This window comes from Xyrauchen texanus, chromosome 48 (assembly GCF_025860055.1).
Source record: "Xyrauchen texanus isolate HMW12.3.18 chromosome 48, RBS_HiC_50CHRs, whole genome shotgun sequence".
Lineage (NCBI taxonomy): Eukaryota > Metazoa > Chordata > Actinopteri > Cypriniformes > Catostomidae > Xyrauchen > Xyrauchen texanus.
Window position 1 is genome coordinate 1259046 of NC_068323.1, and position 16130 is coordinate 1275175.

Consider the following 16130-nt stretch of genomic DNA (forward strand, 5'->3'; position numbering starts at 1 on the left):
ACCTACTTGAGTGAGACTCCTCAAGGAGGGCAGTGGTACGGCTTCTCTCCAATGTGGATCCTCTCATGTACTTTCAGGGTTCCTGACCGAGTAAATCTCTTTTTACAGTGTGAACACTTGAAAGGCTTCTCTCCAGTGGGAATTCTCATGTGTTCCTTTAGGTTTGCTCTTTCAGGTGTGAAAGGTTTTGCTCGCGTCACACCAAGAGCGAGAACCACATTATAGTGACCACGAGGAGCTTACCCCATATGACTGTACCCTCCCTAGCAACCGGGCCAATTTGGTTGCTTAGAAGACCTGGCTGGTGTCACTCAGCACGCCCTGAATTTGAACTCGCGACTCCAGATGTGGCAGTTAGCTTCTTTACTCGCTGAGCTACCCAGGCCCTCCTTTTTGTTTTATTAACATTTTCCTTACTGTCCCAACTTTTTTGTAATTTGGGTTATATGTCATCAATTACTCTCAGTACTCTCTATAATTACTCTCTCTGACCCTGAATGTGTTTCCCTTTTCTATTGAGTGTCTAACTTAAGGAAAACCAGTCCACTCTTTTAAGGTGCCTTAAAAGAGTGGACTGGTTTTGTGGTTGGCAATTTCATGGTTTAAGTTAGGATTATTAAATTCAAAATGTGTACTATCAACAACAAAACCAATTACTGTAAATAACTCACTCAATATAACATTGGTTATAAGACAAATAAATACATAAATAAATTATAATTAATTAATCCTCCCTATTCAAGCAAGAACTAGCACACATCCCAGCTTGATATTTGCAGAAGAAATGACATGATTTCCATAAACATGTTTTCATGCACACCAACAGAAAGACTAAACGATGAACGTTGCTCACTGCGACGAGTAGTTGACACTCCTGCCACATGGATGGCAGTGGTACGGTTTCTCTCCAGAGTGGGTTTTCTCATGTGCTTTCATGTGAGACGACTGAGTGAATCTCCTGCCACAGAGTGAACACTTGTACGGTTTTTCTCCCGTGTGAATTCAACTGACAGAGAGTAATAAAAGCCTTCCCACACTCAAAGCACACATGAGCTTTCACACCAGAATGTACTTCCTGATGCTTTTTAAACAGTCCACCCGTGCAAAACTCTTTCCACACAGAGAACACATGTACGGTCTCTCACCAGAGTGGATTCTCATGTGATGATCGAGGTTTTCTTTATGCATGTATCTCTTTCCACATTGATGACATGTGGATCGCCAAGTGTTTCTTTAGGTTTTCAAAACGTGTGAAGGTCTTTCCACACTGATGGCACGTATGCAACTTCTCCCCATCGTGGTTCGCCAGGTGCCTCTTAAGGTTTTCGATACGTGTGAAAGTCTTCCCTGATAGCACATGTGCAGTCTCTCTCCGGTGTGGGTTGCCATGTGCCTCTGAAAGTTTCCTTTATGTTTACATTTACGAAAACCTTTCCACACTGGTGGCATGTGAACGGATTCTCTTCAAAGTGAACTCTTGTTTGCTTGTTAATGCTTTGCTTCCATTTAAAAGTCTTTCCGCAATGAGGGCAGATGAAAGAACTTGTGGCTTCTGCTCGTTGAGTGCTGTTTTGCAAGAAAGTCAGTTCAGTCTGTAAGCAACACACAGATGTCTCTCCAGAGAAGAACTCATGATGTTTCTCCTCCACTTCACTCAGTTCTTCACATTTCCCCCCATCACTTCCATCAGGCCTAGAACTCTCATATGAAATCGACAACATTTAAAGAGACATAAACGAAATGAAATGCAATGAAAATAAATAACAGTGAACAGGGCAGTCCTCCAGAAAATGTCAACCATACCATGGAAATTTAAAGTTTAAATCAAAGGAACAAAACCATTTTTAAATTGTTTATTTATGTCTATGTTGTACTGTATTAATCTGCTAGTATGGATTTTTTTATTAAACTGCATTAATTAATGGCGCACCACATAGATTTTTTATTTTTTTTTAAACATGTTACAAAGGAGTGGTACAAGTATTACAAGGAATTATCTGAGAAATATATATACAGTACATCGCTCATTCTTTTACCACGATAATTCAGATAGATCTCAGACCATTGCTTTGATCAGTGATGTATTTCAAGTATTTCACTTTTTGCACCTAAATACAACATTTGGGAAGGGGTCATTTTCACAAGCTTTGCGATTTGATTTGTAATTTTCTAAACGTTGAATCATCATATTTGAATCGGCGTATATCCCTCACACGGCCGCAAGAGGTCGCGCTCACTCACTCAGACTGAAGCGGTCAATGATAAAACAGCCTTTTGTTGTGTAGTTAATATTCAAGGCCATAAATATGGCGGGGGAACTTGTCTAGATTTAAGCTTTCTGATGCCTGGATCCAAGTTTTAATATCATTCACAACTGCTGGACAAATTTATGAGCGTTTTGCTGCATTGGCATATTGTTAGTTATTTCCCTGTCTCTATATAATTTGTTGGTTTGACTATTTCACAGCACTTGTTTTTATTTCCAATGCTTTTTAACTACAATTACAAATCGTTTTAGCTGCTTGCTTTGTACGGATTAGCTTTGTTCTTCAACTAATCCGTTCCGGAGTCGGTTCGTTTGAACCTTTAAAAAAGATCCGTTGGCGAATCGGACTTCATTACAAACGATCATTTAAAGGAATCGGCCTGCTTTGTCTTTATTCCAGCTTTATTCAATTTTCTTTATTTGCTTTGTGCTATGACGATAGTGTGTGCCGTTAGATTAGAATGTTTAAATGAATATACTATAGGATGCCAGTCAGTTAGTGGCTTAATCGAGAGCGTTTTTTGAATCAACGGAAACTGACACCAGAACAGTTTGTAAAGCGTATTTTCTTCCTACCTCCATATACAGCATCAGAAGGCAACATCTTCCAGTTGTTAAACAGCAACAACAAAACACGTCACCAGCATGAAACGTCACTCTTCTTCGTTTGGTTTAATAGTCGCTCACTTTTTGTGAGCATTACCGCCACCTACCGAACATTACAGGGATGACAGGGGCTAGTCTCACATTTTATTTCATTCTTGCTGAACTATAAATACATTTATAATTATATACTGTAATATATATATATATATATATATATATATATATATATATATATATATATATATATATAAGCTCACGATAGCCCCATTCCTTTATGTTAACTTATTTCTTATGTTTAACTCCAATTGTCATGACAAGTTTTGGATATTGAACTCAAGTTGATACGTTTTCCAAAAATGTATATTAAAGTAATCCATTGTACTTGTGAGTTTTGTCTGGCTTTTCAATGTTCATTTAACTCATGTCTGTAAGTTATAAGCTGAAAAGGGGAAAGAAGGAGGAGGAGGAGGGGCGTTATTGAGCGGGAAATACTGAGAAGTTGCCGCCTTTTTGAGTGAGCTGTGGTAGATGGATTTCTGTTGACTAACACGAAGGCGGCGAGGAGGTGAGTTTGTATTTTTTAATTTGTGTTGATAAAATTTAATAACGTTTACACTTTCTTGCATGGTGAAAAGTTCAGCAAATTCATTGAATGTGACTGCGTCATTTCTGTAAAACATTGGAGAAACTTGGATATTATTTTGATGAAATGTATGTTTTTACAAGTAGTCTTTATTAGAACCTGTTGTCCTACTAGGAATGACTTCCCGAGCCTATGTTAAAGCTTGTGTATCAATTGTTAAAATACATTAATATTTTTGAGCAGATAACTTCATTCAGTTGATGCTGACTATCACTGCTGGAGTCGTGAGTTTGAATTCAGGGCGTGCTGAGTGACTCCAGTCAGGTCTCCTAAGCAACCAAATTGTCCCGGTTGCTAGGGAGGGTAGAGTCACATGGGGTAACCTCCTCGTGGTGGTGATTAGTGGTTCTCTCAATGGGGCGTGTGGTGAGTTGTGTGTGGATCGTGGAGAGTAGCATGAGCCTCCACATGCTGTGAGTCTCCGCGGTGTCATGCACAACGAGTCACGTGATCAGATGCGCCGATTGACGGTCTCAGAAGTGGAGGCAACTGAAACTTGCCCTCCACCACCCGGATTGAGGTGAGTAACCGCGCCACCACGAGGACCTACTAAGTAGTGGGAATTGGGCTTTCCAAATTGGGAGAAAAGGGGATACAAAAAACAAAAAAGTATTAGTGCTCTTAACTTACAATGGCAACTGATATGAATATAGTTTGTTACCTTAACTTGAAAGTGTGAGTTGAAATAGTGAGGAATTGTATGTTTATTTGACACGATAAAGTGAGTTTCCATGAATTGATAATGTAACAGAGTATCAAGTTGAAACAACAAAAGATCATTAGTTAAACATCTTTTTTCAAGTTGAGTTTACTCGTGTTTTTAAGGCAGCAGGTGAACATTCGTTACTAAGTTTAACCAACTTGAAATGTTTTACAGTGATAATATATATATATATATAATTTTTTTTAATGTTATTGTCCAAGAATTGTTTGTTGTTGTGAAGAACTTACTAACTAGTAAGTTATCTTGTCACAATGAATCCTGACCATTTAACAGCCTAAAACAGTTCAACAATAATGATGCAAAATATAATTCACGAAACAGCAAAAAATGTAAAAGGTAACGATTGTTTTGGACAACAAGCTTTGTAATTGATAAAACCGTATTCATTTTTTACATGTAAAACACACATGCCCAGACCTTAAAATCTACCTTCATTAAATATCTGAGCCTAAATGCCATTGTGGTTTTGTGTTCACTTGTTTAGCAAAACATTTAAGGATATTGTTTGAAGCACAGAATTACCCCAAAATATGTGTTTGAATCCAACATACAAAACCACTGCTAGAAGAAACTATTTTTTGGCCAAAATAACAAATCAAACATGAATTCACTCTCAAAAAACAAACAAATAACAAGACATACCCATTTTTATTTAAGATCAACTTGATTGTAATATTTTTGCAGACGAGGAGACATTCCTGGCCTAAAATAAATAAATAATAATAATAATCAATAATAACCTCGTGTCGCCCATGCCTAAATCCGCCACTGGATGATGTAGCACTTTTTGGAGAAATTCCATTGTTGAGTTTATCTGAATGGAATCCTGTTATATTGACAGCAATAGACCTCAAAATGTTTATTGCTCACTGTGACTTTCAGATGTTTCATTAAAAGTATTTGATCGAGTGAAACTCTTCCCACGTGTAGTGCAGTGTTACGTCTTCTCTCCGATATGGTTTTAGGCGAGACGACTGAGTGAATCTCAGTGCGAACACGTGTAAGGTTTTTCTCCAGTGTGAATTCTCTGGTGCTTTTTCAAATTGCCGGCTGTAGTAAAAGTCTTCTCACACTCACAACAAGTATTTTCTGGTGTGCTTTTACATCCATCAGATGTGATGTTTCTAGTTTGTATGAACTTTCAGGTGTCTTTTCAGGGCTGATTCTACAATAAAAGTTTTACCACACTGATCACAGTTAAATGATCTTTTTCCAGTGTGAGAGAGCAGATGATAATAGAGATTATTGACCATGTGAAACTCTTTCCACACTGATCACGAGTGCGGCTTCTCTCCAGTGTGGATTCTCGAGTATTACTTTGTGTGAAACTCATTCCACCTTTATCACATGTGAAAGGTTTGTCTCCAGCGTGAACTCTCATGTGCCTGCAAAGGCCTTTTATATATACAAAACTCTTTCCACACTGATCATGAATGTGGCTTCTCTCCGGTGTGGATCCTTATGTGATTCTCGAGTATTACTTTATGTGTGAAACTCATTCCACCTTTATCACATGTGAAAGGTTTGTCTCCAGCGTGAACTCTCATGTGCCTGCAAAGGCCTTTTTTATATGCAAAACTCTTTCCACACTGAACACATGTGAAAGGTTTCTCTCCAGTGTGAACTCTACTGTGGATCTTAAGGGATTCTTTATGTGTGAAACTCTTTCCACACTGATCACATGTGTAAGGTTTCTCTCCAGTGTGAACTCTCATGTGCCTCCAAATGCCTTTTTTACACGAGAAACTCTTTCCACACTGAACACATGTGAACAGTTTCTCTCCAGTGTGAACTCTAATGTGGATCTTCAATGTTTCTTTTTGGTTGAAACTCTTACCACACTGATAGCATACGAGAGGTTTCTCTCCAGTGTGAACTCTAATGTGGCTCTTCAATGTTTCTTTTTGGTTGAAACTCTTTCCACATTGATCACACGCGTATGGCTTCTCTCCGGTGTGGATTCTCATGTGACTCTTCAATGTTTCTTTTCGTATGAAACTCTTTCCACACACATCACATGTGAAAGGTTTCTCTCCAGTGTGACCTCTCATGTGAAACTTAAGGTTTTCTTTGTGTCTGAAACTCTTTTCACACTGATCGCACGTGTATGGCTTCTCACCAGTGTGAATTCTCATGTGATCCTTCAGGTTTCTTTCACACGCAAAACTCTTTCCACACTGATCACACGTGTGCAGCTTCTCTCCAGTATGAAAACTCATGTGGTTCTGAAAGCCTTTTTTAGACGCGAAACTCTTTCCACACTGATCACATACGTGCGGCTTCTCTCCAGTATGAACTCTCATGTGCCTCTTAAGGTTTGTTTTTTGTCTGAAACGTTTTCCACACTGATCACATGCATGCGGTTTCTCTCCAGTGTGAACTTTCATGTGTTTCTGAAGTGTTGCTTTTTGTGTGAAACTCTTTCCACACTGTTGGCATGTAAAAGTATTCTCGTCAGAATGAATTCTTATGTGCCTCTTAATGCTTTTTTTATGTCTGAAAGTCTTTCCACACTGATCACATGCATGCGCTTTCTCTCCAGTGTGAACTCGCATGTGGGTCTCAAGTGTTTCTTTTTGTGTGAAAGTCTTTCCACAATGAGGGCAGGTGAAAGCATTTATGGCTTTTGCTTGTTGAGTTCTGTTATGTAAGACATTTTCAGTCTGAGAGCAACTTGTTGCAAAAGATGTTGCTCCAGTGATGAAATCATGATGTTTCTCCTCCACTTCACTCAGTTCTTCACTTTTCACCTTCACGTCCATCAGATCTAGAATGAACAGATAAAATCAGAGACAAATGTGCAAAATAATAGGGCAATTCCACTGAAATGTCAAGTAAATTTTTAAGCAAAACCCTTTACATTTTTAATTTAGGTCTATATTTTACTACATTATAATGCTATAATGGAATTTACAAATTTGAGTCATTATATTATTTGTATAATATTTCTTTAAGTGTGTATAAAAATGAATAACCCCACATGGTGAAAACCAGATGGGAAGTTAATCTTAATCTGAGGATCAATAGGGGTCTGGGTATGTCAGCGAGTATTGACGCTGACTACCACCCCTGGAGTCGCGAGTTTGAATCCAGGGCATGCTGAGTGACTCCACCCAGGTCTCCCAAGCAAACAAACTGGCCTGGTTGCTAGGGAGGGTAAAGTCACATGGGGTAACCTCCTTGTGGTCACTATAATGTGTGGTCCTCACTCTCGATGGGTGGTGAGTTGTGCGCCTCCACACGCGCTACGTCTCCAAGCCATGTTATAAGATGCGCAGATTGAAGGTTTCAGACATGGAGGTAATTGAGATTACGAGAACGAGGGAGAAAATGGGAGAGAAAAAAAGGATCTATGAGTCACATAATACACAATTAACCCCTTCATAACTGTCGGTAGGGAGGGAGGTTTTATTCTTATTGGAAGTGCTTGTGACTTCTATTAGTAAATTGGATAGCAACCAACACAGGCAGTTGTATTAAAATTATAACTGGAAGCCCGCCCGTAATAAGGAGCTTGGGCTCACCCACTGGGTGTTGGAATAGTATGCTCTCTAAACAGAGAGGACTAGGAAAGCGATGGGAGCCACATCTAGGTTATAAAACCTTGCAAAGTGTTCTACAAAGACCATCTTGCTGCAAAGCATATATCCAGTAGGGATACACCGTTTGTCCATGACCATGAAGGGGCCATGCCTCTAGTTGAATGCGCTTTTACGACAATAGGGCATCTCAGGCCTATTAGTGAGGGTGATCGCATCAACTATCCAGTGAGAGAGCCTTTGCTTGGCTCAGACATGGCTTTTGTGCATCCTCCATAACAAACAAAGAGCTGATCTGACAGTCTAGACTGGCCGATTACATGTGTAATCCCCGGACAGGGCAAAACAAACAAATGCATCAGCTGCTCCTCTTCCAAATTAAATGGAGGGGGAAAGAAGGCTTGTAGGTGGACTACCTGAGCCCCGAAGGCATGGATAGAGAACATTAGGCACATAGCCTTTCTGGACTGACAGCGGCGTTTGAAAGACCTAGCCCAAATACCAGGCATGAGATGTCAACCGATGCCTGCATATCACCCACCCATTTAACTGAGGCCAGATGCTAATAGGAGTGTGGTCTTAGAGAAAGCACACACAACTCAATAAATTCCTATTGTTCAAACAGGGGCTCGGGAGTACCTTCAGCATCAAGTTTGAATACCAAGCTGGGACTGTAGCAGGGCAAGGGGGTTTAGGGGCCTCACTTCCTTGAGGAACTGACAAATAGAACATGTCTGCCCATGGAGAAGCCAGCCTCTGGGGCATGGTATGCTGACATAGTTGCTACGATGAGGTGAGAGCCGCATTCAGATGCTCTTGGAGGAACGCAAGAATCTCATCAATGGAGCAGTTCACTCAGTCTTCACCATGTGAAGAGCACCAATTTGTAAACACATGCCACGTATCGCATAGAGGCGCCTCACGGCTTGCAGAATGACATTGACCCCAGCAGGGCATGGCATTTCTGTAAGCTACCACTGCCATTTGTCTGATCGAATCAGAACGTGGCGATTCACTATCTCGGAATGCAAAGCCTTCAATTCTAAGAGACAGCTAGTATTTACAGACGACTGAAGAGCTAGGCACCCGCCACACAGTGCGCATTAGCCTGCGCTGAACACATCCATGATTAACACCTTTTGCCAGAAGACCTGATCCAGCATGTTACTGTTTAAATGTTGGAGCTGTCCAAGGTGCTAGAGCAGCCAGACAGCAGCAAGTTATGCCAATGCACATGCCGCCTAGCGCCAGACTTGCCGCCAGCATTGGAGATGTGATGTAAAAGACCTAACAATGCAATGGTGGATTCCTTTCACCCAGTTTGACATTGCCATTTGCACAGCCTGGGCATCAGAGTAGTAAATTCCTGTGTTTGCCCAACAGAGCCTCCGATCAGGCAAATAATAGCCCATTATAGAGGTTGGAAAATGCGCACGCTACTCAGCTCAAAAAAAGTGAGCGCTGCATCGATACACCTCAAGAGTGCGGAGAGCCAAGGAAAGGACTATGGATTAACAAGCTGTTCCCTCAAATGCGTATCTCAAAACAGCCTGAGACAAGGTGCAACTTGGCCATGGAAGTACACTTGCATATATTGACGCAAATCAGCCCGAGGGCAGATGCGTGGTAAGATCAGTTACTGAGATACTGTTTTGAATGGGCGCTTGTGAGTGTGCGATTCAAGCATCTCTGATCTAAAATGGGCTGAAGCCTGCCATCTTAACCTGAAACAGAAGATATCGGCTGTACAACCTTTGTGTACACCACAGTTTGGAACAATCTCTATCACGTTCTCTTCAAGGAGATTGAGTTCCTGCATGCAACATAGACCATAGATGATCAAACGCCATAAGCGAGATAACAGGTGTGTCGTAAAAGAAGCGTGAAGGGCCAAATTCTGAAGAAATGGTGATTGAACGCCAAATTATATAGGGCAAATGTGCACCTAAAGAGTGGGCTCAAACACCATTAACAATCATAAGATTGCGTTATTTTGCGTTATGATTTAAGGGCTTCAGCTAAGTCATCAGGGAAGGAATTTCCCAAAAGCGTTTCACCTTTTAGGTCTAGCGTGTCTAGAGTCGGTAATCGGAGTTGACTCAAAAAATGCTGTAACTGAACATCCCTATGTGACGCTCTTGTTCTACCCGCTCCGTACGGGACTCGAACCTCGGTCTCCGGTGTGGAAGGCGGGTGCTCTAACAAGGAGGCTAAAGGCTACAGCCTCTAGCGTCAATCGCTAGTGCACCTCTTGAGGTCAGGAGAGTGAGGTTTACACACTGCACAGCTATCTACCAGCTGGCTCCCGTTACACCTACCTTGCTTGATTACAGAAACCACATCGCTTGCTGTGTATATCTGCAGAGAAAATATACATATATATAGCCTTGTCTAAGGCTATATACATATATGTGTCTTTACTGTCTTATGCTATAGACAAGACACAGGCTGGGCCAAAAACTGATTAGATTGGATCATTTTCATATCAAAATGAGACAAATTTAGAAATGGGGCAGGGAACGAAAGTTATGAATCGAAGAACAAATCGTCAGTGGTATATAGTGGAGAGTAAAAATTACACACACACACACACATACACACTGATAAAACCAGTATACATTTACTTCCCAACCACTGCCCCATGCATTTATGTAATGTAGTAAAGTAAAGTTTCATCTTTTGAAGATGAAACTCCCTCCCTCTCTCTAGGATGCACAAGCATTATCTCTCACTCAAAATTACTTGATTAATGAGTGTCCCACCTACATGTGCAAGGCATGCGATTGGTTCTTAAGAAAGCCAATTCGCTGACTTGAGCCAATCACAACATCCTTTTCGAAAAGATACAGATTCGATAGGACAAAAGAGTCTATTCCTAACTAGATTCGACTTCAGTTCTATGGTTGTCATAGTCAAGGAGTCGATTCCCCATCCCTAATACAAGGCCATATAGCAATTTCAATTGTGATTCAATTCATAATGCTGCCTTGATGGGCATTATACCAATATCTCAAGTGTGCAAAATATGTCGGTGTCTTGGAAATATAATATAATCGAATGCCATTTTTGCATAGTCTTTGGGGTAGGCAGGGGCGTAGTTTTTAGGGGTAAACTAGAAAGTACAACCTGTACCATGATCAATGGAAACATTATGCTTCTGGTTGCATTCAGCAGATGTCTTTGGGACATTTATGATTTAACATGTCTGTAAAGCCGATATTTTTAAGATGTTTAGCAGATGTTAATTAGATTGTGATGCTTTCCAGACGAAAAGATCTAAAACAGACATCTCTGAGATATATGTTTGCTATCTAGGCAGCGTTTTCCACTTATAATTGCTTTTTATAATTGTCACATAGTGCATTTCCCCCATTATTTGTGTCACGTTTATCAATCAAATGGGCCAGGCTTGACTAGAATCAAGACTGAAAGTGTTCTGATGCTTGACTGACTATATGCAGGGCTTTGTGATCATCCATACAAATATTAATATCTTGTTAGCTGCTTCAGGCTCAGTGACCATGATATTCTCCAGCATTATTACTAAGTTCATCCCTTATACGTTTTGTGAGTCGGTTCGTTTGAATCTTTAAAAAAAAGAATCGGTTCAAAATAGTGATCCATTAGCGAATCGGACATCTTTATTACAGAGTCATTTACAAACGATTCACGAACCGGTCAGTGGAATCAAATGAAAGAATCGGTTCATCAGAACAGTTCGTTCGCGAATCGAGCCGCTTGGTCTTATTCCGTTTCCTTTATTCGCTTTCTTCTGGTGATGTAAGATCGTGTGTGCTGTGAGATAAAGAGAGAAACAGACAGGACATATATGTTTGTCTGACACTTACTGGATTTTGAAGAGGGTCGGTCAGTGTCTTTGTCTTTCATTTATAGTCCCGTCTAAAAGAGATCCGGTGTGATGATGAGCCCGTTTAAATGAACGCGTTCATAAAAGTGCAGTTCAAACTATATGCGCTCCGAACAAACCACTTTATAATGATGATATTAAAGGAGAACAACATGAAAACACATGTCACCAGACTAAAACATCACTCTTCTTCTGATGGTTTAATGGTCACTCACTCCTTGTAAGCATTAACGCCACCTATTGAACATTACAGGGGAGACAGGACTAGCATCACACATTAAAAAGTTCTACTCCTAAAACTATGAATTATAATTTCGAAACATATGCATAAAATGAGGAATATTCACATAAAGACTCCAGTCATATCAGTACCCTTATAGAAGTTGTTCTATTCTACATGGAGAGGGTCCCCTGAGGGGGGCGGCCATGATGTGGTCACATGACCAGTCCAGAAAACTACTCACTTAATCTCACTTACCGCTCTGTTATTGGACACGCATGGATTGGAAATGTATTGATCATTACTGACTGTGAAAAGTAATATTGTTACACATTGTGGCACACTTATTTACATTTTTGTATCCCCTTTTTCTCCCAATTTGGAACACTCAATTCCCATTACTTAGTAGGCCCTTGTGGTGGCACGGTTTTTCACCTCAATCCGGGTGTTGGAGGACAAGTCTCAGTTGCCTCCGCTTCTGAGACCATCAGTCCGCACATCTGATCACGCGACTCATTGTGCATGACTCTGCGGAGACTCACAGCATGTGGAGACTCATGCTACTCTCCACGATCCACACACTATAAAATTTGTGCAGGCTATGTACATAGTGTTTATGCAAAAAATATGAATATTATATGTTAATTGCCATAAATCAGATTTCTGTACAGGAAGGCATATAGCTTTTAACTTACACTGTAAAAAGCATGAAAAACTTATTTTTGTAAGTTGATATTAACACTATTAAATAAAGTCAAATCAAAGACTCATGAAGTCTATGCATTGTTTTATAATTATTCATCTTTCATTGCCTCAAAACAATACCTACAAGACTACAGCAACAAGCATATTTCATGTATATTTCATCTATTATTTGTCTAGTCATCTTATTTCTGGTAAACAACACAGGGTTCGTGATGGCATGGATCTGTACCTTTAAGAGAGATTGCTCACTAAAAAGTATCACACACATAATATTTCAGATTTAAAGTCATTTTAAGTTCATTTTGATTCGCATGTTGAACAGAAGCGCCGTCGTCTGTGTCAGTTTGTTGTTTTCTGTGCAAATATTTTCTGTTCTTCTTCTCTTCGTTTTTTGGCGGATCGCAAACAGCTGTTAAAGCTGCATACCGCCACCTACAGTACAAGAGTGTGTATCACCGCGTCACTCAGCTCATATTCTAGCTAGCGCATTTTAAAAGTGCCCTCCTGATCTCTCTTACCCCTTCTTCCTCCCCTTCTGTTCCCAATACCCCTTTTAGATCCCACGACCGTCCTGTTTCTCTTACTTTGTCATGTAAGTGTCTTTTGTCAGATTCATATATGCATGATGACATGATCTCCACAGTTAGCAGCACACTTATTTCTATTTATTTTCCCCTAGAACAGCCAACGTACTTTCTAATCCTCAGAGATCTAATCTTGTTATCTTTTTTATTATTTCCTGTCTTCTGTTCTTTTCTTTATAGATCTTTATTTTAAGTGATTTCTGAATTGTATAACATCTCCTTCCTTTCAGACCTTCATCCCACTTTTCCTGCCCCAATTTGGAACGCCCAATTCCCAATGTGCTCTAAATCCCCGTGGTGGTGTAGTGACTCGCCTCAATCCGGGTGACGGAGGATGAATCTCAGTTGCCTCCGCATCTGAGACCGTCAATCCACGTATTTTATCACGTGACTTGTTGAGCGCTTGCCATGGAGATGAAGCACATGTGGAGGCTTCACACTGTTCTCCGCGGCATCCACGCACAACTCACCACACGCCCCACCGAGAGCGAGAACCACATTATAGTGACCACGAGGAGGTTACCCCATGTGACTCTACCCTCCCTAGCAACCGGGCCAATTTGGTTGCTAAGGAGACCTGGCTGGAGTCACTCAGCACACCCTGGATGAGTGACTCCAGCCAGGCTCCAGAGATGGCACTGTTGGGCCCTTGACAGACCGTATCTGCTCCAGGGGTGACGTATCATGGCTGATCCTGCACTCTGACCCCAGCTCAGCTGGGATATGTGAAAAAAATAATTTCATTGTATATATGCAAAAATGTGTCTATAATGTGTGACCAAAATAAAAAAAAAGCTTCTAGATAGAATCCCAGTGATGTATCTAGGCTATGTTATTTCAAAGGAAATGGAAAGTAAATGTTTGGATAACTTTTCATATGGATAAAACTAGAAAGAAACTAAATCACTGGTTACACAGAGAATGATCTTTAAAAGGTAGAATTTGCTTTCTAAATCTGAGGGACAATCTCATCTAGTTTTTTCTGCTACTTCTCTTTACATTGACTGTCACACTTCTAAAGCTATTGATCCATTTTTAATAACTTTATATCTGTAGTTATGAACTCTTGTGAAAAAGGAAGCTTCTCTACTCTTAATTCTACCTTTAATTAAACTTGGATTAAACAACACTTTAGGAATTTAATTCCACATTATATTTTCCCTAAATGAAGAGCTCTTAATTTCTTGCTTTTGTGCAACTACAACCCTGACAAAATTCCAGCCAAGCTATCTTCTGTCCCGCCCCCATCAGACTCTCCACCTCCTACTATTCTCCAATCACCAGTCTCACTATATATAAACTCACCTCAAACCACACATCATTGTCCAGACTCACCATTCATCATCCGCCTGAACCATTGACAGTATATGTACTTTGTTTTTTACCTGTTGTTGGTGTGAGTGCATTCCTAACATCTTCCCAAAAACAATGTCATCTACCTGGTCTTTCATTTACAAACATAACTTCTCCCCATAGTTGCATAATTTGGCTGTATAAAATGAGTCAAATGATTTTGATAATTGGGCTAAGAATAATAATATTTTGGTTAGTTATTTAATGATGGGGTGTCCCGTCTAAATCTGAACAATTTGTCTCATTACACGGTCAGCTGAGATCTGAGACCCTCATCTTTAATACAGTTTCTTCTCAGGAATTACCTCATGCATACGACCAGCTCATTATTTTCTGTTGTCAATGGATAACGTCCACCGCCATTATTTCAGAGACTTTGTTTTATTGGTGGAAACATGGCTTTTGGTCTATTTTTTTTAAATAACCTTTTTAAAGGAATTTATTATGAAAGTTTACATTTTGAGTGAGTAAAATCTAACAGACTAAGCATCATATAAAACTCTGAGCATAATAGGTCATTTAGACCATTGGATGTGTTAATCTTGAACTGTGTTTCCAGTGTCTTCTCGTACCATGGTGCCATTGTTTCTGCTACAGCTGAATGCTGAAGTGTGTTTCCAGCAGCACAAACACTTTAAATATCCTCATTTATCCTCTCATGGGTCACACAAATCCAGGCTATTCTATGTTAATACTTTTCTATGTTTATTATATAGAAAATATACTATAAGAACAGTCTGATATTTTATTTAATCTTGATTTGCTTTTGGTTAAATATTTTAGACATGAGTATAAATGTTTAATAGTAAACGTTGCTTTAATGCTTTTCTTATGGACTTTACATACAATTGATTTCAAACTCTTCCAATAAGAAAGCAGTGAAGACACCAGATCTTCTCCAAAGATACAATCCTTTCTCCCTCAATGGCATGTAATGTGTCATTTCATACTTCATGTGTTCTTTAATAATAATTATAATGATGAATGTTTAAAAAGGTCATGCTACAGGTGCTGAATGAGAATGATCTGTAGAGAGGCTTGAGGTGTTTCAGGGGAAGTAACTACAGGCAGCTCGTTTTTTGTTGCTAAATGGCATTGTGATGTCATAGCGTGATGACCTCATTACATAATGATGTAAAACTGTGTCATTATGTAGAAGACACAATGACGTTACTTAAATTGACTGGCCATGCGAAAAATATGAGTAGAAATTTGTTTGTTTAGATTAGTTTGTTTATCACGTTTATATTTGTAAAAGTATATAAACACAACACATTTTTATGATAATATCTTTTTATTTGTAAACATAACACACTGAATTATTGAGCAATTACACATTTTCTTATTAACTAGTTAAACTCACACTGCGAATAATTTTGTGTCTGAAACCGCCCCCTATATACTATATAGTGCACTATTTAATTTTGTAGTGGTGTCCGAATTCTGAGTGAGCCACTCGTTCCTTACTTTTGTTCACTCATTAATACCCACAATGCACTCTAATTTTTAGTGTACATTTGATGCACACTTGACAAAAGTTAATTACCCATAATCCACCGCGGGGAAGACGTTCAAGCTGGGAGTTTAATGCTTCCTTCACTCTTGCAATGTTTTATTTCATG

At 39.7% G+C, this 16130-nt stretch overlaps 1 protein-coding gene across 1 annotated transcript; it reads right to left on the bottom strand.

The window, feature by feature from the left end:
- Nucleotides 1–5666: 5666 nt before the first annotated feature.
- On the bottom strand, nt 5667–11820 carry LOC127639452 (gastrula zinc finger protein XlCGF57.1-like). The gene is made up of 2 exons (XM_052121506.1): nt 11627–11820; nt 5667–7006 (listed from the first exon to the last, which is right to left on the bottom strand). Exons 1-2 carry the CDS (start codon nt 11664–11666, stop codon nt 5667–5669), a joined length of 1380 nt encoding a protein of 459 aa, XP_051977466.1. The 5' UTR covers nt 11667–11820.
- Nucleotides 11821–16130: the final 4310 nt, after the last annotated feature.